This window comes from Heteronotia binoei, chromosome 2 (genome assembly GCF_032191835.1).
Source record: "Heteronotia binoei isolate CCM8104 ecotype False Entrance Well chromosome 2, APGP_CSIRO_Hbin_v1, whole genome shotgun sequence".
NCBI lineage: Eukaryota > Metazoa > Chordata > Lepidosauria > Squamata > Gekkonidae > Heteronotia > Heteronotia binoei.
Genome location: NC_083224.1, coordinates 184,417,417 through 184,442,453, shown reverse-complemented (window position 1 = coordinate 184,442,453; position 25,037 = coordinate 184,417,417). Strand labels below are relative to the sequence as shown.

Genomic DNA, 25,037 nt, shown 5'->3' with positions numbered 1-25,037 from the left:
AAATGTCATGCCAAGTAGTGGATATGTAAACTTTATAAAGGACACAGACAAACACAAAGATTTTTTTTTTAAAAAATTAAAACATGCATAAAAGATTGGCACTCTTGCAATTTTTCAACAGTTTCTGATAACTGACACCTATTGCTCTGACTTGTTGCATCAAATTCTGTGCTGCAGCAATCTTGAGTAGGCTGTTCAGACGTTGCTCAGGTGTGCACCTGTAAATTGTACTTTTGATTTAGAGAGAGCCAGTTTGGTGTGGAGAGCCAGTTTGGTGTAGTGGTTAAGTGTGCGGACTCTTATCTGGGAGAACCGGGTTTGATTCCCCCACTCCTCCACTTGCACCTGCTGGCATGGCCTTGGGTCAGCCATAGCTCTGGCAGAGGTTGTCCTTGAAAGGGCAGCTGCTGTGAGAGCCCTCTCCAGCCCCACCCACCTCACAGGGTGTCTGTTGTGGGGGAGGAAGGTAAAGGAGATTGTGAGCCGCTCTGAGACTCTTCGGAGTGGAGGGCGGGATATAAATCCAATATCTTCTTCTTCTTCTTGATTTACAGGATAGAAATCTCATGGTCAATGCCTTAAAACTCAGAGGAAAACATGAAATGGCTAGGCACTGTGAGCTTTTGTACCTAAGTTGCTTCATGTGCTGATCAGTCAATGGAGAAAATAGAGGCTTTGCTCTGTAGCTCCTGCGCAGTTGAGCAAGCCTGGCAAAGCAAGCTGTGATGCAGAAGGAAGCAAGAGAGGGAGAAGGGAGCAGATGACATTGAATTGCTCATGGGCCTGATAGGAGCCCTCTGGGGGCCTGATCTGGCCCTGGGGCCACAGGTTTGACAACCCTTCCCTACAGGGGCACCATAAATGGGCTGTGTCTTGACAGTACTTTCCACCACCCTGTGCTCCCCATGCATCTGATGAAGTGAGCTCTCACTCACAAAACCTTATGCAGGAATCCACAGTATTAGTCTTCAAGGTGCCACTGGACCCATGTTTAGTTGTCAGCCCTGGCTTCCACCCTCTGATTCAAGCACATAAGTGTCTTTTCAAATGCCTATTTCTCTTTCATTCATGTCTCCAAGAGGTCCCTTCCCCTGTACATTTCTCATTCATTGGACCATTTGCAGTCATTAAGACTCATTGGTAGGACTTTTTTTATAGCAGGAACTCCTTTGCATATTAGGTCACCCCTCCCCCCCCCCATGATGTAGCCAATCTTCCAAGAGCTTACAGGGCTCTTATTACAGTGCCTACTGTAAGCTTGTGGAGGATTGGCTACATCAGGGGTATGTGGCCTAATATGCAAAAGGAGTTCCTGCTACAAAAAAAAAAAAACCCTGCTTATTGGTTGCTGATTCACCATGCTATCAATTGCTCTTCCCCAGATGTGGATGAGTGTACCAGTATCTCCAGCGTGTGCGACGGTGGCGAGTGCACCAACACAGCTGGTAGTTACGTCTGCGCCTGCCCCCGAGGCTTCATGACCAGCCCGGACGGATCCCGCTGTGTAGGTAAGATGGCGACTCCGTGCCTCACCTATCATGGGCATGTCGGTCTTCTGTGCTGGGTCGGTGGCAGTCGAGCTGTGGCATGTATCTTATCTTGCCCACAAGAATGGATTCAAGGAGAGCCAGCTTAGAGTAGCAGTTAAGAGCAGCGGACTCTAATCTGGAGAACCTGGTTTGATTCTCCACTCCTCCTCCACATGCAGCTGCTGGGTGATCTTAGGCCAGTCACAGTTCTTCTCTCAGAACGCTCTCAGCCCCACCTACCTGACAGGGTGCCTGTTGTGGGGACAGAAAGGGAAAGAGATTGCAAACCGCATTGAGACTCTGAGTGAAGAGTGGGGTATAAATCCAACTACTACTCCACTACCTTCTCCCTTCTTCTTCCTCTTCTTTCTTCTTCTTTGCCTCCTCTGCACTGTATTTACCAGGGCTCATTGACACACATCTCCAGCCATATGGCCTACTGATCTCATACTTTCAATTGCCCCGCCCTGAGCTCTTGTACACCTATTATCTGTATTCTGCTGTAGATTGAATTTTATCACAGAACAATATGTCCTGTTCAGTCATTGTCACTCAGCCTACCCTACCTGGCAGGGTTATTGTGATGATAACATGAAGGTGTGGTGGAAGAACCATGCAAGCTGCCCTGAACTCTTTGGAGAAAGAGCATCAAAATGAGCAGGTGGTTGAGTGGAAATTCCATTTTCAGGGGCAGTGCCAGTTGCTGCTGGGGGTGGGGGTGGGGGGCGTTAGCCACCATACCGTGCGTGTAGGCCTTCTGAGGGCCTTTCTCACTTTTTTTTAAAAAACATTACAGACAATGAAGTCCTTTCAGGGCTGCCAAAAAAAATGCCTAGCAAACATCGAATGAAATTAATTAGAGAGCCCAGCTTTTAAAAATAACTCCAAGCTCCCCAAGGGGGTTGCTTGCCTCGCTGACTGAATCTCCACTCCACCACGTCATGTGGTGAGCCAGCTCCCCTCCCGGAGTGAACATGTGTTGTCATTCGTTGGGACGAACAATATTTTTTCTGGCAAGGGCAGCAGCCGCCCTGGTAGGTCCTCGACTTGCATTCTGTCTATTTTGAAAGGTTCCTTTGTTCGACTGGCTGGGCCTAAATTCCTCAAAGAGCACCAGAGCCATCTTAGACTTCACAGGGTAGAGATTATGATTATTATTATTTTACAAAATAAGAAAACCCCAATATGAATAGCAGCCTTTAAAAAAACCCTAAGCATTGCAAGGAGTATTTTCAGACCTGGATTCCATCACCAGAACTGTGTCCTGGACTTCAAGGCCCAATATGCACACACATCTTACTGCAAATTTTCAGAGCAGTAAGCCTTTAATTTTGACTTCAGATTCTGTGCCAGCCTTACTCAACATTCTTTTTCTTCCGGTGTATTTATTCTGCAGCTATAATTTTAAAAGCCTCACTTTTCTACACCAGGTTGGAACGTCACTTGTGATGCATGGGGGTGGTGTCCAATTTTTTTTTTTTAAGTTACACAATTTCCCTATTGCAGCCGCGCAGTAGCGTCCAGCAAGCGCCTTCCATTTAAATCCTTGTGGTTCACTTTTTGCCCATGCATTCTACTGATAGTTCTTTAAAAGAAAGGGAGCAGAAAGGAAGAAGGCAAAGGGGGAAAACCCATTCTTGAAACTGACCAGACTTTTTGAAACTGAGAAGCAGCTGGAAGCCCATTTTCCCTATTGAGAGCCAGTTTGGTGTAGTGGTTAAGTGTGTGGACTCTTATCTGGGAGAACCGGGTTTGATTCTCCACTCCTCTGCTTGCACCTGCTGGAATGGTCTTGGGTCAGCCATACCTCTGGCAGAGGTTGTCCTTGAAATGGCAGCTGCTGTGAGAGCCCTCTCAGCCCCACCTACCTCACAGGGTGTCTGTCGTGGGGGGAGAAGATATAGGAGACTGTAAGCTGCTCTGAATTTCTGCTTCAGAGAGAGGGGCGGAGTATAAATCTGCAGTCGTCTTCTTTTTCATATTGTCAAGCACTAGGAGATTCTCTGCTGTGTTGAGATTCCCTGCTGTGTTATCCGCCATGGTGAAAAATGGGAAAGAGTCACACTATCCCATAATATGGGGCAACATGCTGAGTGTACAGAATGCACAGAAGAGCCCACTGACACCTGTCCTGCAAACTGTGGTAGTTTGCAATGTATGTGTGTGCATGCGCCTGTGCAAAGCTGGCGGCAACTCCACAGTGCTTTGCACAGGGTTGCAGTTTGTATGGGGGAGGAGCCCTCTGGCAGAAGCTCTGGAAAGCTTTTTTTGTCTTATACCACTACATTGAAAAAAGGGGGGGTTATGTTTGCCAATACCCTAGTGCAGCTGCATAATAATGCTAATTTCCTGCCTTTCCTTGCAAATTTGCATGATTTTCTCTGGTCATGATCTTGGCATTTTTTTTTTTTAGATCCTGTCCTGTGTGGATTGCACTCTTCCTCCAAATGCATCAATCCCAAGTGATTCTTAAGTTCAGTGGTTTGCAGAAGGTTCATGTGGCTCAATTGCCATTTTAATGTTCCGGAGACTGCCAAAATGGTCCTCCCCCACACACCTCCTGACTTTGTTCACTAAAGTATGAAAGGGAAAAATGTTTTCAAAGCTTTAGGCTTCCCATTCCAGTGTCTCTCACATCCTAGTGTCTCTCTGTCTTTACATCTCATGTCGATTTAATGCTGTGCTGACAACCCCCCTTTAGTTTGTTTGCATACAGCACTAAAATCTTTTTTTTCCTTTATGCACTGGGGATGGTGCCGTTCGCCTCCTCTCCAATCCCCCTTTAAATTCAATACTAGCAGGGAACTTAACCTTGTGCATCTGCTTTTAAAACCCCCATTGTTTTATTTTATTTTTTTTTAAATCTAGTGATCTGAGACAAGCAGCAGTCTTATATCGCTAGACTCATGCTGCTTGTTAAAAAAAACCCCGTCATGCTACTTGTAATTTAAAAAAAAAAAAGTGAAAAAATGGAGCTTGTATGGATGAATTAGGTTCCCACTGCCCCGCCTCCCCAAAATGAATCTTGTACATTGATAAGGGGATGTTGTGGGTAGAACAACCTCAATGTGGGCAGGGGGTGGCCTTCAAAGGATGGCAAAAGGGCAGGGAGGAGATATCTGAGGGAAATTGTAAGCTTTTGAATTACTTTCAGCTTGGAAGTGAAACAAGAGGGAAACTGGCACAAAAGAACTCTCAGAAAACCCATGGAAACAGTGACCAGAAAGTGAACTGAGCACTGATGGAAAGAATAGCAATGCAGAATGACAAAGAAAATCCAATGGATATGCATGGTGAACGCAGGACAATCACCCATGCATAATAGGCCCAAATAGGAAATTAATTCAGTTGTGCTTGAGAAAAAGGTGGTTCTCCTTCAGTGGGGGAAATCATCCAAACAGCTTAGGTCACGCCCCGGACTTTTTTGGTGGCAGGAACTCCTTTGCATATTAGACCACACACCCCTGAGGTAGCCAATCCTCCAAGAGCTTACAGCACGCCCTGTACTAAGAGTCCTGTAAGCTCTTGGAGGATTGGCTACATCAGGGAGGTGTGGCCTAATATGCAAAGGAGTTTCTGCTACAAAAAAAAAAGCGCCCTGGTCAAGCCTCCTCTCGCACCAAGCAGGGCTATGCAATGTTTTCTGTGCATTTCCAGGACAGAGCAAGGGTGCCCTTCCAGTTTGAATAGCTCTGCCCCTCCAGCAGGACACCAGAGCTTAGCTCTGCTTAGCTGTTTGTTTGTTATTTAAAAAGGGGATGCTTTTACCCAGGGCTTTTTTTGTAGCAGGAACTCCATAGCATATTAGGCCACACCTCCCTGATGTAGCCAATCCTCCTGGAGCTTACAGTAAGCTCTGTACTAAGAGCCCTGTAAGCTCTTGGAGGATTGGCTACCTCAGGGGTGTGTGGCCTAATATGCAAAGGAGTTCCCGCTACAAAAAAAGCCCTGCAGTTTTACCCCCTGAGTCAGACAGATCCCAGCAAGAACAGAGGACAACTTTTCCAAAAGGGTTCTGGGCTCTGGACTTATGAAGAGAAAAGGTTGAAGAGAAACAATTTTATCTATGAAGAGAAAATATTAACGGTGAAGCCGTCCCCATCCGAGGCTTCAGACAAAGGGGAGGGCCAGGCAAAACCGACGTCTCTTCCTACTAAGTTGGTGGGGAGATGAGGAAGGACCGAGACTTCCGACTTCCCCCTGATTCCCACAGATCAATCCTCACTTCAACCCAACCAAGAAGGGTCAGGATAGCTTGAGGCAGCCATGGAAGAGTGTTGCCACGCTGAAAAGGAGACTACTGGGCCCATCAGGGAATCAGTGACAGCCAGTGGCCAGAGTTTCACGGGTGGTGAGACTATCCCTACTCCAGGCCTTCATGGTCTTATTGGAAATACTTGAAGAGCTGTCACATAGAGGATGGTGTGGAATTGTTTTCTGTGGCCCCAGAAGGTCAGACCAGAACCCATGGGTTGAAATTAAATCAGAAGATTTTCCAGCTCAACAGTAGGAATCACTTCCTGACCGTTAGAGTGGTTCCTCAGTGGAACAGGCTTCCTCGGGAGGTGGTGGGCTCTCCTTCCTCGGAAGTTTTTAAACAGAGGCTAGATGGCCATCTGACAGCAATGAAGATCCTGTGAATTTAGGGGGAGGTATTTGTGAGTTTCCTTCATTGTGCAGGGGGTTGGACTAGATAACCCTAGAGGTCCCTTCCAACTCTTATGATTCTATGAGGTCCCTTGCCAGGCTGGGACCCCAGGCTGGGGTTTTTTTTTTCATGTTTCCCTTTTCTGTAGGCCCTATCTGCCTCTACAGGCTTAGTTGTGGCAGTTGGAACATCAAATACGCTGGGTGTGCCATTCCCCTCCCCCTTATTTTTGGGCAGCCACTGGCAGACTGTATCTCACAGGCCTGGAGGCCAGTATGGGTCCCCCCCTCACAGCCTCCATGTCTCTCAAAGACCACCTGACAGCCAGAAATAGGGGGGCAATGGAATCCTCTGAGGAAAGATCAGGTAAAAGGAGATCTGAGGCATCTAAGGGATGGGGAAAGCCTAAACAATGGCACAGAATTCCTCTCCCTCCTCCACTCCTGGGTCATCCTCCTCTTCCTTTGGTGTAGTGGTTAAGTGTACAGACTCTTATCTGGGAGAACTGGGTTTGATTTCCCACTCCTCCACATACACCTACTGATGTAATTGAGTCAGTCACAAGTTCTCACAGAGCTGTTCCTCTCAAGAGCAGTTTCTGTCACAGCTCTCTCAGCTCCATCTACCTCACAGAGTGTCTGTTGAGGGGAGGGAAAGGAGATTGTAAGCCACTCTGAGACTCCTTTGGGTAGTGAAGGGCTAGGTATAAATCCAGTCGTCTCCTCCTCCTCTTCTTCTCCTTCCCAATAATGTTTTATAAGAGCATTGTTTCAGAAAAAAATCTTGTAAAAGGTTAGGGGAAGGTGGGGATGCGCCACTCTCAGCTGGTCCCCATCAGCTTGTCCCCACCAACGAATGCCCAGGAACAGCTCAGAGGAAATGGTCAGCCTTCAGACCCTGACTCAGAAATTGAAGAGATCCATTCTGTCAACACATCAATTGTGATTACATCAGACAAAGAAGATGGAGAATGGTTGGGGAGGAGTCTGATGCTAAGGACAGTTTTTCCAGACTGTGTCAGCCAGAGCATTTCTAAAGACTTCTCAAGAAAGTCGTCACTAGTCTGTACTGCTCCCTAAAGACAGTTGAAAAGCCAGCTTCTTCAGCTTCTTCCAGTTTGGACACTAGGGAGTTCAAGAAACCAACGAGATGTTTGGCAGTCTGCCTTTCCCCCAAGTTTTTGACAATGTTTTGTGATCAAAGTGGTCAGTCCCTGGCAACGGCACTTCTCTGAATACAGTTGCCAAGAAATTTTATGCTTTGCCAAATGAAAGACTTAAATGGACAAATGGAAGACTTAAAAGTACCATTGATCAGGCCTCAGATTCAGCAGGAGCTCACAGGAGCACAGCTCCTGAACCTTTCTGATGGTTCTCCCTCCTCCTCCCCACCTTGTCCATTGAATAGTAGGTGCAGCTGCATAACAATCCCTGGATGAGCTCCACCACCTATTTGTCTACAAAGTGACCCCTGCCATTGATTGAGACTCCTGTGGTCACCTTACATTCTGGTTCTGTGCTATCTGAAGATGGAGACAACGTCTTGAAGGGTCATGTGGACAGAAAGAATGAAACCATGCTCCAAAAAAGATCACATGAAGCATCGTTTGTGGCGATTAGAGCATCAGCTGTTCTTTCAAAGTGGGTGATAGTAGTTTGGACAGGCAGACAATACCCAGAACTGGATCCAATGATGCGTAAGAGGTCTCCTCTAAAGATTGAGCAAGCAGCCCACTTTGTGTCAGATGCTTCTCAAGGTGTCATTCAGTTTTGCACCAGAGCCCAGGCAACAAATAAATGTGGTCATAAGGAGAAACTTGTGACTTAAACATTGGAACCTTGTAGAAGGTATCTAGCTCTTTCCTTACTGATGGAAGTCCCACCTCTGAGCCTCTTCTTGCAATGCAATGGCAGCAAGAAAAACCACTTCCCGTGACAAAAGTCTCAACTCTACAGAGTTCAATGGTTCGGCAACTCTACTGAGTTCAATGTTTCGACAACTCTACTGAGTTCAATGGTTCGACAACTCTACTGAGTTCAATAGTTTGAAAGGAAGTTTGGTTAGAGCCTGTAGAACCCTCAACAGACTCCATATTGGAAATCTAAATTTGACTGGAGCTGCTAACTGCATTGCGCCATTCAGATGCCTTTTGATGTATTTGTTAGCAGTCATAATTGCCAACCCCGTTACCCAGTACAGCAGCAAGGGTGGCTACTTGCCTTTTAAAGATGTTTGGTGTAGTGGTTAAGTGCACGGACTCTTATCTGGGAAAACCGGGTTTGACTACCCACTCCTCCACTTGCACCTGCTGGAATGGCCTTGGGTCAGCCATAGCTATTACAGGAGTTGTCCTTGAAAGGGCAGCTTCTGAGAGAGCTCTCTCATCCCTGCCTACCTCACAGGATGTCTGTTGTGGGGAGGGGGAAGGTAAAGGAGATTGTGACTGCTCTGAGACTCTGAGATTCAGAGTGAAGGATGGGATATAAATCAATATAAAAAAAATGTTAAATAAATAAAATAATAACATGGGCAAGAAGTGCCCCATCCTGAAGTGAATGATTCTGCATATCCCAAGAACAAATCTGTACGAAAAGTTAGATTTATTCAGAAATTCTCCCTCCCACCTTTTCCCCTTTGGGTGCTTAAAAATAAATCGGAATGTGCGTTGCTAACCTTGGGCTGTGTCTGCAGGGATCTTGATTGTGGGAAAGTAGCCAAAGACTTGGGAAGGAGGGAGAAATCTCGCTTCCAGCCCTCCCCACTCTGCGCCCGTTACCTGCCATGAAAGTTCAGCCGGGAGGCCAAGGGGACGGGCTCAAAGAGGCCTTTCTGCTCCCCACTGTCGCTTCAAGGGTCTCTGACCTTAATTTTGCAAAAAGGATCAACAAACGACAGGGAGGAATTTCGGGGAAGGGGTGGAGGGGGGGGCGCCTGAGTTTAATCAAAACTTCAAATGTCAGAGTTAATGAGAGCCCGTGCATGCTTCTCCTGGTTGCATAAAGGCACGCAGTCATGTGGAGGAGTGGGAGAGAAGGTTATGGGGTACAGGGAGGGCTCTCCCAAGAAGACAGTTTGGTGTAGTGGTTAAGTGTGTTGACTCTTGTCTGGGAGAACCAGGTTTGATTCCCCATTTCTCCACTTGCAGCTGCTGGAATGGCCTTGTGTCAGTCACAGCTCTCACAGGAGTTATCCTTGGAAGGGCAGCTTCTGGGAGATCTCTCTCAGCCCCACCCACCTCACAGGGTGTCTGTTGTGGGAAAGGAAGGTAAAGGAGATTGTAGGCTGCTTTGAGACTTTGTCCTTGAAAGGGCAGCTTCTGGGAGAGCTCTCAGCCCCACCTACCTCACAGGGTGTCTGTTGTGGGAGAAGAAGATAAAGGAGCTTGTAAGCCACTCTGAGACTCTGATTCAGAGAGAAGGGCAGGGTATAAATCTATGGTCTTCTTCTTCTTGCAGCATCCAAAATGGTGAGGGTTCTACGAGGTTTGGTAGTTCAGCATCCCCCTGCCTAAATCTGGATATATTTCTCCCAGCCCTTGAAACTGCATTGCTAATTTCTCTCTAAGGTTGATAGGTCTGTCCTTGTCACTGACACGGGGGTTGGGGGACATTCATGGAGGGGGCGGGGACATCCCTGCTGTGATGACATCACACAGAAGTTATTTAATCATGTTGAGGATGCAGCCTCTTGGAAGCTGCCAGCAGCGCCCACTGGCAAAGCACCATTTAAAGAGATGGTTCCCTTCAAATGGTGTTTTGCAAGTGAGGCCGGGTGTCATGCGTGCCTAAATTCCAAGCGGCAAATTCACCACTTGGCATTCAGGCTTGTGTGGCACCAGTTGTGCCTGCTTGCAAAACACTATTTTAAGGGAAGGTGCCCTTCAAATGATGTTTTGCAAGCAAGCGCCGCTCACGACACAAACACCTCAATGCTTGGAATTTAGTGCTTGGAAGTCAGTGCTTGGAATTTAGACGTGCATGGTGTCCAGACCCACCTCTAAAACTCCATTTGAAGGGAGCTGCCCACACCTAAACTCCAAGCAGCATGTGACTGGTGGACACACTTCTCAATTCCTGCAAGATTTAAAGGGCCCTCCAGCTGATCGGTGGGCCACATGCTCCCACCAATCAGCTGGAGAGCCCTTTAAATCTTGCAGGAGGGGAGGTAGAGTGGTGTCCACTGGTGGTTGCTGTCGGGGGCTGGGCTTCCCAGCCTGCAAAATTGGAGGATCCCCCACATGGTGACTAGCAACCCTACTTCTCTCCCCCTCGCCTTGCTAGAGCTGCAATTGTAGCCACACATACACAAATTTAGCTTTCCCTTCCAAAAATGACGGGCTGGGAGCAGGGGACATAACCCCCTGCTTAATTGTTGCATGTCACGGGAGCACAGCCAGGGGAAAATGGTTGGCAACCTTAGAAAATGCCAAGTCTGGGTTGGAAAATTCCTGAAGGTTAGGGTGTAGAGCTTTGGGAAAGCTGGGCTTAGAGGGGGAGGGACCTCAGCAGGTATTATGCAGGGATCCCCAGGACTTTTTTTGTAGCAGGAATTATTTTGCATCAGGCCACACCCTCTGATGTAGCCAATCCTCCAAGAGCTTGCAGGGCTCTTAGTACAGGGTCTACTGTAAGCTTCAGGAGGATTGGCTACATCGGGGGGTGGGGGGTGGCCTAATATGCAAAGGAGTTCCTGCTATAAAAAAAAGCCCTGGGGATCCCCAACGCTGTGCCCTTGGGCATCATGGCACCTGCCGACATCCCCCAAGTGTGTTCAAAATGTGGGCAGAACCAGATGGGGCTTTTGCCCAGCATGGCTTCTGGTTGGCCATTGGCCTTTTGATTGGCTGTGTGAATTTTTAAAAAATATCGCTGCCTCCACAACACAAGGATCTTCGCTATGTGACTGAAGGTAAGCTGTGGCCGCTGTTTGGGGGCTAGTTCCACTCGCTGCAGCAGACCTTTGTGGCTGAGCCCACCAAGCCACACTAGAATTCCAAAGGGGCCCACAGATTCGAAAAGGCTGAGGACCTGTGGGGTAATGCCATGCAGTTCACTCTCCAATATAGCTGTTTTCTCCAAGGGAACGGATCTTGGTAGTCTGGAGATCAGTTGTAATTCTGGGAAATCTCCAGGCCCCAACTGGAGGTTGGCAATCCTATTTGGATCTCATGTCTGCCTTGCGGTAACTGTCCCTTCTCAGCAGGGGTCGTTTTGTATAAAAATAGGTGGCAGAGCTCTCATTAGTATATCCCACCCCCCAGCCAAAAGCAACCCGATGCAAGAAAGGAGAGCCCTGGGTGAGCGAGGCCTGCTTGGGCTTTGCTAGAGATCCAGGCCAGCCAAAACAGACCTTGCTCGCCTGGGGCTCTCCTGGGCTGCCGCCTCCCCCCAGTCAAAAGGCCACCACCCAAAATCACATAAGAAGTGGAGACAGGGTGGCATAGGCTTCTTCAGGGGTTAATGAGGGCTGCTGGGGGTGTTGCTGCCCGCTCTCCTAATCCGAGGATTGTTATGCAGCTGCACCTACTATTCAATGGACAAGATAGGTGCAGAGGAAGAGGGGGAACTGTTACAAAGGTTCAAGAGCTGCACTCCTGTGAGCTCCTGCTGAACCTGAGGCCCGCTTCTCAGTCATATTTCCCAGATCTGAAATATGAGGAGAGCTGTGCCACTGTACTTTATAGGGTTTTTGCAATGGTTGCAATAGGATAACTTACATGAAGCAGTAGAACAAAGTTTGAGTTCAGATATGCCTTTAAGACCAACAAAGTTTAATTCTGGGTATGAGTTCTCAAGTACAATGAAGTGGAATTTACCATTCCATACTCCTTAAGTATAAGGCAGAGGCTGAACAGCAAATTAGCATACAACATTTAATTTAATTTAATTTTTGGATTTATATCCCACCCTATCCCACAAACATGCTCAGGGCGGCTTACATAATGAAGATGTTTTAACAGATGCAAACAGGAATAACAAGCTAGGTTTGTAAGGTCATCATTGTTTGGATTTAATTCTGCGGAACAACAGTGAAGCAAATAAATAGGTCAAAATTGGATACAGATGTGTAAATGTATCCTTCTTATTCATGGAGTGCTAATTAGCTGAGACTTTGTTGTTACTCTCCCAGGGCTTTGTTGTTACTCTACCAGGGCTTTTTTTGTAGCAGGAACTCTTTTGCATATTAGGCCACACACCCCTGATGTCGCAAACCTCCTGGAGCTTACAGTAGGCCCTGTATTAAGAGCCTCATAAGCTCTTGGTGGATTAGCTACATCAGGGATGTGTGGCCTAATATGCAGAAGAGTTCCTGCTACAAAAAAAAAAAACCCTGACAGCTACCCTTCTGGATCTCATTACATGAAGCCGTTTGAGCAAACAGAAGTGCTGTATAATGTGTATTATTAGTATTATCTACTGCTACTGCCAATAATGATAATTAACCTGGATCACAGGTGAGGAAAATTGCATGCTTGTGGATACTCCTTGCTGATGAAATGTGGCATAGAGGTTAGAGAGTTGGATTAGGATCTAGGATATCCAAGTTCGAATCTTAACTTTGCCATGAGGTCAACTTGGGCGACACACACACTCAGCTTGTAACCTATCTTATAGGGTTGTTGTAAGGATCAAATGGGGGAGAAGCATGTGTGCCGAACTGAGATCTTTGGAGGAAAGGCTGGATAAATATTGACAGGCTGTAAAGAATAAACCTGCATATAGAAAACAAGCTTTCAGGCAGAAGTGTTTTTAGCCTAGCCTGATATACTAGCTTTCTACATGCAGGGATTTCTCTGCCTTTTCACAAATCCCTTTAATATGGTACCATCAGTACCAGTTTTTCCTCTAGCCTTCCCTTGAGCCTGACAAGCAGGCAGAGCACTGTAAAAAGTATCTTGGAAACCATCTGATTCAGAGGCTCTGTCCCTCACCATTGGGGTGGGGGGATTGTAAAGAATTCCGCCCCCCAAGTCCAGAAGGACCATTAGTCTGAGTAAAACCCTCTGCTTCATTCGCTCTTTGGGGGACACCCCCCAGGGTCTCCCTCCCTTTGATGTCTCCCTTCCCCTCCACCCATCCTGGAAACAAACCCTAATCAAAAACTTAATTGCTGAGATTTTTCCAATGGAGATTGTACAGCGATTATGAAGCACGGCATTTCCATCAGGTAGGGGGTGACCAAGCCTCATCAAACAGTACAATTAACTGCAATTATTTTTCATCCGCCTCCTGGCAAACTTCTCTTTTGATGCTGGCCAAATTAAAAAGAAAAAAACAAAATTAAAAAACCTCAGCATCCTTGACAAATGAATAGAACAATGCCAGAGAGGCCTCAGAGTTTTTTAATGCACATTCCCCCCCCTTTGGTTTCTTATTTTTTTTTCTTTTCAAGGATCGCACGAGAGTGGGAAACTTCCATTTTAACTCCCCCCTCCCCAAGTTGCTTACAATGAGAGAATCTTTCTCAGTGCATTTTTGCACGTGCTCTGGCTTGTTTATTTTATTTCATTCATTTATACCCCACCTTTCTCCCCAACAGAGATACAAAAATGACTTACATCATTCCCCTCAACTCCATTTTTAGGTTTGTCAGACTCCTGATCTATCCTGAAGGCCACTTTGGTGTCATGGTTAAGAGCGGCAGGCTCTAATCTGGAGAACAGGGTATGATTCCCCACTCCTCCATGTCAAACCTGTTGGGTGACCTTGGTTCAGTCACAGTTCTTGCAGAGCTGTTTTCTCAAGAGCAGTTATCTCAGAGCTCTTAGATACACCTTACAGGGTGTCTTTGGGGGGAGAGGAAGGGAAGGATATTGTAAGCCACTCCAAGTGAAGAGTGGAGTATAAATCCAACTCTTCTTCTCCTCGTCCTCCTGCTCCTCCTTCTGGAATTACAACTGGTCTCTAGATGACAGAGATCGGTTCCCCTGGAGAAAATGGCTACTTTGAAAGTTGGATTCTATGGCATTATAGTATGCTGATATTCAGGGCTGTTTTGAGCAGGAACGCACAGGAACGCAGTTCTGGCTGGCTTGACCAGGGCTCTGGCTCAAAAAAAAGTCTCCGGCAGAGGGAAGGCACTAGGCCAGGGTTGGCCAACGGTAGCTCTCCAGATGTTTTTTGCCTACAACTCCCATCAATCCCAGTCTTGATGGGAGTTGTAGGCAAAAAACATCTGGAGAGCTACCGTTGGCCAACCCTGGCCTAGTGCCTTCCCTCTGCCGGAGACCTGTACTAGGCAGCCACGTGCTCCATCCTCTCTGCCGCCTCCAGCCTCCAACAGAGAGCGAGCGATGCAGAGCCACCCATGAGGGTCCCCTCCCTGGAGAAGCTGAGTCTGCCACTGCCTGCCCCGCCACATGACCACTCTTTGGCTGTGTTTGGGGGGGTTGAAACAAGGTCTCTCATTGGGCTGTGTGAGAGGTCTCATCCATGAAACACGACTGATTGGCACTGTACTGTTCTGTGTCAATACATGGAAAGCCACCTACTGAACGGGTGGCGTCACTTCCGGTGACATCATAGAGCGTGACCTAATATGCAAACAAGTTCCTGCTCTCCATGATTCGTCTCTGCAGATTGGAATTCTGAATTACCTGGTCTTTTTTTTTCTAAAGTGCAACTGGACCTTCTTTGTTCCTTAAAAAAAATGTTTAGATGCCCTGGAGTGGATGGCCCAGGCTAGTCAGATGACGGAAGCTGCGTAGGGTCAGTTCTGGCTAGTAATTGAATGGGAAACCATCAGTGAAGTCCAGATTTGCTACACAGAAGCAGGGAATGGCAAACCACCTCTGTTTGTCTCTTCCTTAGGGGTCACTTTCCATCACAAGATGTAGTATAGTTCACTGTGTGTGTGCCAGCAGACCCCCTCAGTTCTTGTATATCTTTTCCAGGCCTCATTTTGGGCAGGAGCTCACAGGAGAGGAGCTCCAGAATCTCTCAATTTTGTTGTGTTTTTCCTTTCTCCCCCCGCCCCACAATGCTTCCTTCTGAACTCCATTGTTCAAACCCACTGTGAGAATTTTGCTGAACTCTAAGATTTGACAAACTTTCCTAATATTTTCCCCCACAAAAAAAAGGGGGGGATAACCAAAACATTTAAAGCAGGCAGATGGAAATCTTCATCATGCCACTGTGGCCGTATAGGAGAAAGTAATTTTAAAAAGTACGATGGGAGTAAGGTTTTATTATGACAATGATAATTCAAGAAACATTTTCAGGTAGATGCTGATCTGATATAATTTAGTCCACCTTCTGGTGATTACAGCAGATTGCAAAGTTTTGCAAGAGAAGGGATACAGTGATCATGGGAGATTTCAATTACCCAGACATCTGTTGGAAGTCCAATCTGCTAAAAATGAAAAGTCGAATAGATTCCTGACTTGTCTTGCTGACAACTTCCTTTTCCAGAAAGTGAAGACAGAAACAAGGGGATCTGCTATCTTGGATTTGATTCTCACCAACAAGGAAGAATTGATTGAAGAAGTAGAAATAGTGGGCACCCTGGGCAGTAGTGACCATGTGATTTTGGAATTTACAGTCTTAGGGAAGGGAAAAGCTATACGTAGTCAGACTTATAGGTTGGACTTCAGAAAGGCAAACTTTGATAAACTTAGAACTATGCTGGGTAAGAACATAAGAACATAAGAGAAGCCATGTTGGATCAGGCCAACGGCCCATCAAGTCCAACACTCTGTGTCACACAGTGGCAAAAAATGTTATATACACACATACACTGTGGCTAATAGCCACTGATGGACCTGTGCTCCATATTTTTATCTAAACCCCTCTTGAAGGTGGCTATACTTGTGGCCGCCACCACCTCCTGTGGCAGTGAATTCCACATGTTAATCACCCTTTGGGTGAAGAAGTACTTCCTCTTATCCCTCTTAACCTGTCTGCTCAGCAATTTCATGGTCAGAAATACTTAGGAAGAAGGGGGTTCAGGAGGGGTGGGAATTTCTTAAAAACGAAATACTAAAAGTGCAATCACAGACATTCCTATGAGAAGAAAAAATGGAAAAAGCCTAAAGAAGCTGAAGTGGCTCCAGAAACAGCTCTCTAAAGACTTGAGAAATAAAAAAGACTCCTTTAGGAATTGGAAGGAGGGCCTTATAACCAAGGATGAATATAAACAAATCACCAGTGCTTGTAGAGAAAAAGTTAGGAAAGCTAAAGCTCAGTATGAGCTAAGGCTGGCCAAAGATGCTAAAAACAACAAAAAAAGGGTTATTTTCTTATGTTCAAAGTAAGAAAAAGAGCAAGGACACTGTAGGCCCATTGCGAGGGCAAGAAAGTGAAATTGAAATTGAAATTGAAACTACTGACCTGTCAACTTGACGTCTATACCTGGAAAAGTTTTAGAACAAAAACCGTCGGTCCTGGAACATTTAGAAAGAATGGATGTGATTACTAAGAGCCAGCATGGGTTTCTCAAGAACAAGTCATGTCAGACTAACCTGATCTCTTTTTTTTGAGAAAGTGACTACCTTGCTGGATCAGGGGAATGCTGTAGACATCGTTTATCTTGATTTCAGAAAGGCTTTTGATAAGGTTCCACATACTATCCTTGTTGACAAGTTGGTAAAATGTGGTTTGGATCCTGTTACCGTTAGGTGGATCTGTTACTGGTTGACAGATCACACCCAAAGAGTGCTTGTGAATGGTTCCTCATCCTCTTGGAGAGGAGAGACAAGTGGAGTGCCTCAAGGATCTGTCCTGGGACCTATTTTATTCAACATCTTTATCAATGATTTGAATGAAGGAATAGAGGGAATGCTTATTAAATTTGCAGATGATACTAAATTGGGAGGGGTTGCAAACACAGAAGAAGACAGAAACAGGATACAGGATGATCTTGACATGCTGGAAAACTGGGCTAAAATCAATAAAATGAATTTTAACGGGGATAAATGTAAAGATGTACATTTAGGTAGGAAAAATCCAATGCATGGTTATAGAAAGGGGGAGACTTGTCTTAGCAATAGTATGTGCGAAAAGGATCTAGGAGTCTTAGTGGATCATACGTTGAACATGAATCAACAGTGTGATGCGGTGGCTAAAAAGGCAAATGCAATTTTGGGCTTTATCAACAGAAGTATAGTGTCCAGATCACGTGATGTGATGGTATCGCTTTACTCTGCTCTGGTAAGACCTCACCAGGAGTATTGTGTTCAGTTTTGGGCACCACATTTTAAGAAGGATATAGACAAGCTAGAACGGGTCCAGCGGAGGGCAACAAAGATGGTGAGGGGTCTGGAGACCAAGTCCTATGAGGAAAGATTGAAGGCGGCTAAGAGGTGATATGATCACCATCTTCAAGTACTTGAAGGGCTGTCATATAGAGGATGGTGTGGAATTAGTTTTTTTGGCCTTGGACGGTAGGACCAGAACCAATGGGTTGAAATTAAATCAAAAGAGTTTCTGGCTCAACATTAGGAAGAACTTCCTGACCGTTAGAGAAATTCTTCAGTGGAACAGGCTTCCTCGGGAGGTGGTGGGTTCTCCTTCCTTGGAGGTTTTTAAACAGAGGCTAGATGACCATCTGACAGCAATGAAGATCCTGTGAATTTAGCGGGGAGGTGTTTGTGAGTTTCCTGCATTGTGCAGGGGGTTGGACTAGATGACCCTAGAGGTCCCTTCCAACTCTATGATTCTATGTCAGGGGTGTGTGTGGTATATGAGTTATGTAAATAAGTTGTGCTGATGAGCTCGGCACCTCTTTTTCTTCAAAATGACCCCTGGTCTTTTCCCATCTACATTACCGAAGCACATTGGTGAAACATGGAAAGAACAGTCTTGATGTGATTGATTCATATGGTTAGGTCTGTATGTCTTTTTGTGTGGTGTTTTATCAATATGCAGGAGAGCATCAATAAACATGCATGTCTGCAGGGGTGGAATTCTAGCAGGAGCTCCTTTGCATATTAGGCCACACACCCCTGATGTAGCCAGTCCTCCAAGAACTTACTAAAAAGCTCCTTGTAAGCTCTTGGAGGATTGGCTACATTAAGGGTGTGTGGCGTAATATGCAAAAGAGCTCCTGCTAGAATTCCACCCCTGCATGTCTGCATACATATGTATATCAAAGTTCCTCAATGACAGCATGTGTGTGGAAGAAAGAGGGGGGGAGGCAAAGGAAGTGAGGAAAGTAAGCAACCGTTCACGCTCCAGTTCCAGCTCTGAAAATTCTTCTGCACAGTGTAATAAAAATAAAAGAAGGCATGTGCATTTTGCAGCAAAACTCTTGGAAGTGATCATACATCCCATTGCACTTAAGATAACTTTGTAATGTTATTCCTTCTGATGTGTACACGGAGGAGGAGAAATATGCAAATGAAGGGAAGAACTGGAAATCTGTGCCTAATGGTGCGTGAACCGATTCTGGGATTAATTTCAGAAATTCCAAAATTACGAAGGAGTGGAGAGGCGGCGCAGCGGGAAATTCCAAAACAATTCAGAAATGAAACAGGGAATCTGCTCATTTCTATGTGATCCCAGCGTATGCGGAACATGTGTGCCGTTCCTGAGCTATGACTTCTTTAAACAGAGTGTTCTGTTTCCACTGCTTTCCACATAGAATGTTAGTCGCTTGAACTAATTTCTCCTGCTGGGACGATCCTGGCCCTTCCTCAAAGCTGAGGTCTGGATCCATCCATCCTTCCTCTCCTCAGCTCTCCTCCTCTTTCTTTTTCCAGACCAACGGATTGGCACATGTTTCTCAGCACTGATTGGTGGACGTTGTGCAGGGGAGTTGCCTGGGCAGTATACCAAGATGCAGTGCTGCTGTGATTCTGGGCGTTGCTGGGCTGTGGGGCAGACGCCGGAAATGTGCCCCGTGAGAGGATCAGGTGAGTGGAACGGAGATTAGGCTGGGTACGTTTTGCTGCTTCCCGGCACCTCTGATTCATGTTCACACTGCAAACATAGAACCCCTTTTGTCTTGTATGAGCTATCATGTCTGTCAACTAGAGAATCAAGCTTGCGACCTTTGACACAGAACCATTATGCCCTCACAAAATTTAACACATAAATATCATTACGCAGGGCATTTTTTTGTAGCAGGAACTCCTTTGCATATTAGGCCACGCACCCCTGATGTAGCCAATCCTCCAAGAGCTTACAGGGCTGTTAGTACAGGGCCTACTGGAAGCTCTTGGAGGATTGGCTACCTCAGGGGTGCGTGGCCTAATATGGAAAGGAGTTCCTGCTACAAAAAACGCTCTGCATATACCAATGAACAGGGGAAATGTCAAAGGGTGAGAAAGTCATGTAATATCCCTGGCAGGGTTGCCAGCCACATGCCTGGGAATCCTTGGGATACTTTAGGGGTGCAACAAGGAGCAAGGACATTGTCAATGCATCTACATTCCTTCCATCTAAAATCCGCAAGTGGCATAATCAACGCTGTAGGATTATGCCAATCTCTATGGGGAGCTCGAAAGCATCTACATGGCTCGGCCTGACATGGCTTGGCCCAACCCAACGTGGCCCAGCCCAACAAGGTCTCATTGATGTCAGATCCGGCCCTCATAACAAATGAGTTTGACACCCCTTCCTAGACAGTCTAGTTCACACCTACTCTGCATAGGGTTGCCAATCCCCAGGTGGGGGCAAGGGATGCCCTGGTTTGGAGGCCCTCCCCCCGCTTCAGGGTCGTCAGAAAGCGGAGGGAGAGGAGGGAAATGTCTGCTGGGAACTCTATTATTCCCTATGGATATTTATTCCCATAGAAAATCATGGAGAATTGATCCACAGGTATCTGGGGCTCTGGGGGGGCTGTTTTTGGGGGTAGAGGCACCAAATTTTCAGTACAGCATCTAGTGCCTCTCCTCAAAATACCCCCCAAGTTTCAAAAAGATTGGACCAGGGGGGTCTAATTCTATGAGCCCCAAAAGAAGGTGCCCCTATCCTTCATTATTTCCTATGGAAGGAAGGAATTGAAAAGGTGTGCCGTCCCTTTAAATGTGATGGCCAGAACTCCCTTTGGAGTTCAATTATGCTTGTCACAGCCTTGATCTTGGCTTCACGCCTAATGTCTCCTGGTTCCACCCCCAAAGTCTCCTGGCTCCACCCCCAAAGTCCCCAGATGTTTCTTGAATTGGACTTGGCAACACTAACTCTGCAGCCCCAAAACACTGCTTTGTAATGAAAGCAGGATATAAATAAAGTAAATTTATGAACAGAGCTATAGATGGTGAACAGAAGGAGGACGGGATGTCTCTGCAGGGAATGTGGGGGTGAGAGGGTCCTGTTCTGACTATACTTTTTTAAAAATTGCAGATGTAGTTTGCTTCATGCAACACATCCATGGAGATTAAAAAAAAAATACAACCTGCTCCAAATGTTGGCATGCCTTGCATTGGACGTTCCTGATATGCTGTTGCCGTGAAGGGATCTATTATAATCACTAACAGTACCGGTAGCACCGTGTTTTAATTAAGCAAGTCAATGGCATGCAAACCATTGGAAGGGGAATAAATGCTATGTTGTTGTGAATGTACTGAGAGTGGTAAAATCCTAGCGTGTCAATGTTCTAAAACCCAGAAGTGACCATCAACTTTCCCCTTCCAAACACATTTTCTCCCGCCATTCGCTTGAGGATCAGTAGGGAATCGTGGTGCTTCGGCGGGAGCTTTCCTGCCAAAAGAGGGCAAATAGCACCCCTAAATCCCTGTGCAAAACTACAGTTCCCAGAGTACTAGGAGCAAACTAGGAGAAGAGGTACAAGGACTCCTTGAAGAAATCCCTTGGCACCTGTCGCATCAACCATCACCAGTGGTCTGACCTAGCCTCAGATCGCAAAGCATGGAGGCACACCATCCACCAGGCTGTCTCTTCCTTTGAGAACGCACGCATAGCTGGTCTTGAGGACAAAAGGAGATTGAGGAAGAATCGCACTGCTACAGCACCAACCCCAAATCAGACTTCTCCCTGCAGCCACTGTGGCCGGACCTGCCTGTCTCCCGCATTGGTCTTGTCAGCCACCAGCGAGCCTGCAGCAGACGTGGACTATTGCACCCTTCTTAAATCTTCGTTCGCGAAGCCAAGCCGAGAGAGAGAGAGGAGCAAACAGCCGAGGCAGTGCTAGAATTGTGTGTTCTGACCAGCAGACCCAAAGAAGACCCTTGCTACTGTATTTTGTTCTAGCTGAAGCTTTGAAGGCATCTTTAAAGGCAGCCCCATGCTGAGCATGTTACAATAATCCAGTCTAGAGGAGATGGTATTATTGATTAGTATAGCCAGATAATCTTCATAAATTTACTAATGGAAAGAAGGCAACAGCAACGCCCTGCGTATTCTTTAGGGAAGCTAGATCCAGGAACACCATCCCAAACTTCTTAACTTGATGTACTACAAAAAACGTGACTCCCGTTTAAGACTGGTACATCAACACCAGCCAAACATTCTGCCTTTCCAGACAAGATCGCCTCCATCTTGCCAAGATGGAGATTCAGTTTACCTTCAGCTGCTTGACCATGGCCTTGAGATACTAGCATTGGGGACAAAATGGATTCTTGAGGCACCCCGCACGGAGAGCCTCAACACGCTGACTCTGCCTCTCCACTGGTAACTCTTTGTTTTCCGCCAACAAGAAACAAAAGGAACTACTGGAGAGAAATCCCAAACACTGACAGCAGCCAATCCACCCAAATATCTTGATCGACTGTATCGAGTGCTACTGATATCGCTAATAGCAGGGGTGGAATACTAGCAGGAGCTCCTTTGCATATTAGGCCACGCACCCCTGATGTAGCCAATCCTCCAAGAGCTTACAAGGCTCTTTTTTGTAAACTCTTGGAGGACTGGCTACATCAGGGGTGTGTGGCCTAATATGCAAAGGAGCTCCTGTTAGAATTCCACCCCTGACAAATAGTATCAGCAGCAATGCATCACCCTTATCTGACTATTAGCAAAGATCATTAGCCAACACCACAAGGGCAGTTCCGGTCCTGAATCCTGACCAGGGCTTTCATTGTAGCAGGAGCTCCTTTGCATATTAGGCCACACACCCCTGATGTAGCCAATCCTCCATGAGCTTACAGGGCTCTTGGTACAGGGCCTACTGTAAGATCCAGGAGGATTGGCTACATCAGGGATGTGTGGCCTAATATGCAACGGAGCTCCTGCTACAAAAAAAAGCCCTGATTCTGACCAAAAGCTGGATGGAATTGAGGTCAAAGGAAGACGTTTCATCCCGAAATGCCTGTAGCGGTTCTATCACAGCCTGCTCAATTACTTTGCTCTGAAGTAGACTCCAGTGGATAATTATCCCTCACTGACTTCTTCAGAAGGGGTCTAATCACAGCTTCCTTAGCTGTGAATAAAATTTTGAGTTTAGTAGCACCTTTAAATCCAACAGTTTTTTCAGGGTATAATCTTTGGTGAGTCTAAACGCACTTCTTCTGATCCTGTATCCAACTACCGTACCTGACAAAGTGAACATTGAGTCTTGAAAGCTTCTGTACCCTGGGAAATTGTGTTGGTCTTTAGGGTGCTATTCAACTTTAATCTTGCTCCTCTACTATGGACTCACACAACTGCCCACCTGAAACTATTTTTCATTGTGAAGGAAACATCCCTCACAAAAAGGGAAAGATTAATAGTCTCCCCCAAAGGTTTTAACATCTTCTCCCAGCAGAATTTTAATAGTCAGGATGGGCAAAGATCCAAAAGGCAGCAAGTGGCCTTCGTTGCCCTCTGTCAACATCAGTCAAGAAAACCCACTTGAAGTTATCCATGGGCCCAGGGGTGGAATTCTAGCAGGAGCTCCTTTTCATATTAGGCCACACCCTCCTGATGTAGCCAATCCTCCGAGAGCTTACAAAAAAGAGCCTTATATGCTCTTGGAGGTTTGGCTACATCAAGGGAGCGTGGCCTAATATGCAAAGGAGCTCCTACTAGAATTCCACCCCTGCATGGACCTTTGATGAAAGGTCACCCAAGATACCTCCAGGGCCAAGATCTACTCCCAAACTAGTGTCCGGGACCGATCCACATTTAGCGCTTCCCTCCATTCTGTTTGGGGCTCCTCACGGCAGGTCTTTTTTCTGGATCCTGCATTGGCATCTGTGGAACACTGCTGCATGTTCTCTGCTTACTCCCTGCCCCTCGCAAACTTGACAGGATAAAGGCTAGTGCAAAATCAGTCTGGCTGGATGAGAGAGATTTAATTGGCAAAGAAACAAGCCTTGCTAATTTGCAAATCAGAGTCAGGAGCATGAGACCCAGACTGTGGTAGGCCACCAACCACACAATATAGTTTTGCTGGACGAGATCTGCCTGATGCAGGGGTAGCGGAAAAGAAAGCATTTCTGCCATTACAGCCACCTCCGTCGTCCTTGAATGAGCTGGTTCTGACTGATCCGGTGTTAGTATTCTGCCTGCGGTGATCTAGGCAATAGAATAGAAAAGATGCAAGTGACTTGGAGAGACTGAAATCTGTGTGTATTCCCCTCCAGGACTTTTTTTGTAGCAGGAACTCCTTTGCATACTAGGCCACACACCCAGGTCTCAGATTCAGTGGGAGCTCACAGAAGCACAGCTCCTGAACCTTTCTGAGAGTTCCACTTCCTCCTTCTGAGAGTTCTACCTCCTTGTCCATTGAATAGTAGGTGCAGCTGCATAATAATCCCTGGATGAGCTCCACCACCTATTTTTCTACAAAACAACTCCTGCACACACCCCTGATGTAGCCAATCCTCCTGGAGCTTACAGGACTCTTAGTACAGGGCCTGCTGTCAGCCCTTGAAGTACTGACTACATCAGGGGTGTGTGGCCTAATATGCAAAAGAGTTCCTGACACACAAAAAAGCCCATCCCATAGTTAATTTTGGGTGTTACTTGTGTGTTTTTCTGGACTCTTGGGGGAAGCAGAAAGGCAGAGGGGGGATTCCAGAGCACCAGTAAAGAAGGAAATTGTCTCATCCCTATCCCATATATAAAAAGGCTGCTTGTTAAATGGATTGTGCAGAATTAGAATTGATGTGTTTCACACCTCAGCTGCTTTCTCTCCTGGCATTCCAACTAGTGTTGAAAGACATTATTTTGTTCCAGATGAATACCGACGGCTGTGTATTGAGGGCCTCCCGGTGGTTCCGGGCTTCCCAGGTACCTTCCCAGCGGTCCCAGGTTACGGGCCCAATGGAGTCGGTCCAGGCATCAGTGGCCCCGGAAGCTTCGGGCCCAATGGAGCCAACGGCCAAGGGGGTATCCCTGGTCTCCCTGGCATGGGACCCGGCAGCTCAAGCATTGGTAAGTGAGATGGTTCTTACTTACTGTAGACATCAGTGGTGACTTTTGTTGGAATTCTGTACCTGTATTCTCACACCGGTCTTTCCAGTGATCTACGTTCCAGTCATTATAGGGCTAAAAATGTTTACCTGTTCTCTATTGTCTGCCTGAGCTAGGAAGAGGAATTTGGCTGTCTGCCAATGAAGGAAAAGCCCAGGAAAGGACTGTTTGTCTGTTTATGCTATTGGTCAGTTAGTCAGGTGACTTCCTTTGTCTAGGTAGGTCAAGGAGAAGGCGAAGAGACTGCATTAGCAGTGTGACTATCTTAGTGGTAAGATGTAGCTGATCAAGTTTCTTATTTTCTTCCCAGTTCCCCATCCCTGTAGAAATCAACTTATGTTTCGTTTTTATACTAAAGAGCTCTCAATCTCATTTTGATCCAACGATCCATCGAACTGTTTGGGGTATGGAATTGATTTTCTAAACAAAAGGCCTCTAACAACTTTGCCATCCTTTTGGAATGGAATTACCCCACACACACACAAACCCACAACCTTTTTCTGTGTCCTGCTATTTCTGCGAACTGAGGGTCCGAGCCTCCAATGATGTGGCCTATGATACACAAAA

At 46.4% G+C, this 25,037-nt stretch overlaps 1 protein-coding gene across 1 annotated transcript in view; it reads left to right on the top strand.

Annotated features, from left to right (window-relative positions):
* The window catches only part of FBN3 (fibrillin 3), a 209,496-nt gene that overhangs the window by 90,499 nt on the left and 93,960 nt on the right, over window positions 1–25,037 (top strand). The window contains exons 9-11 of the mRNA XM_060232635.1: window positions 1,383–1,508; window positions 18,875–19,027; window positions 24,234–24,431. Coding sequence (XP_060088618.1) covers window positions 1,383–1,508; window positions 18,875–19,027; window positions 24,234–24,431 — 477 coding nt within the window. The remainder of the gene's footprint in view (window positions 1–1,382; window positions 1,509–18,874; window positions 19,028–24,233; window positions 24,432–25,037) is intronic.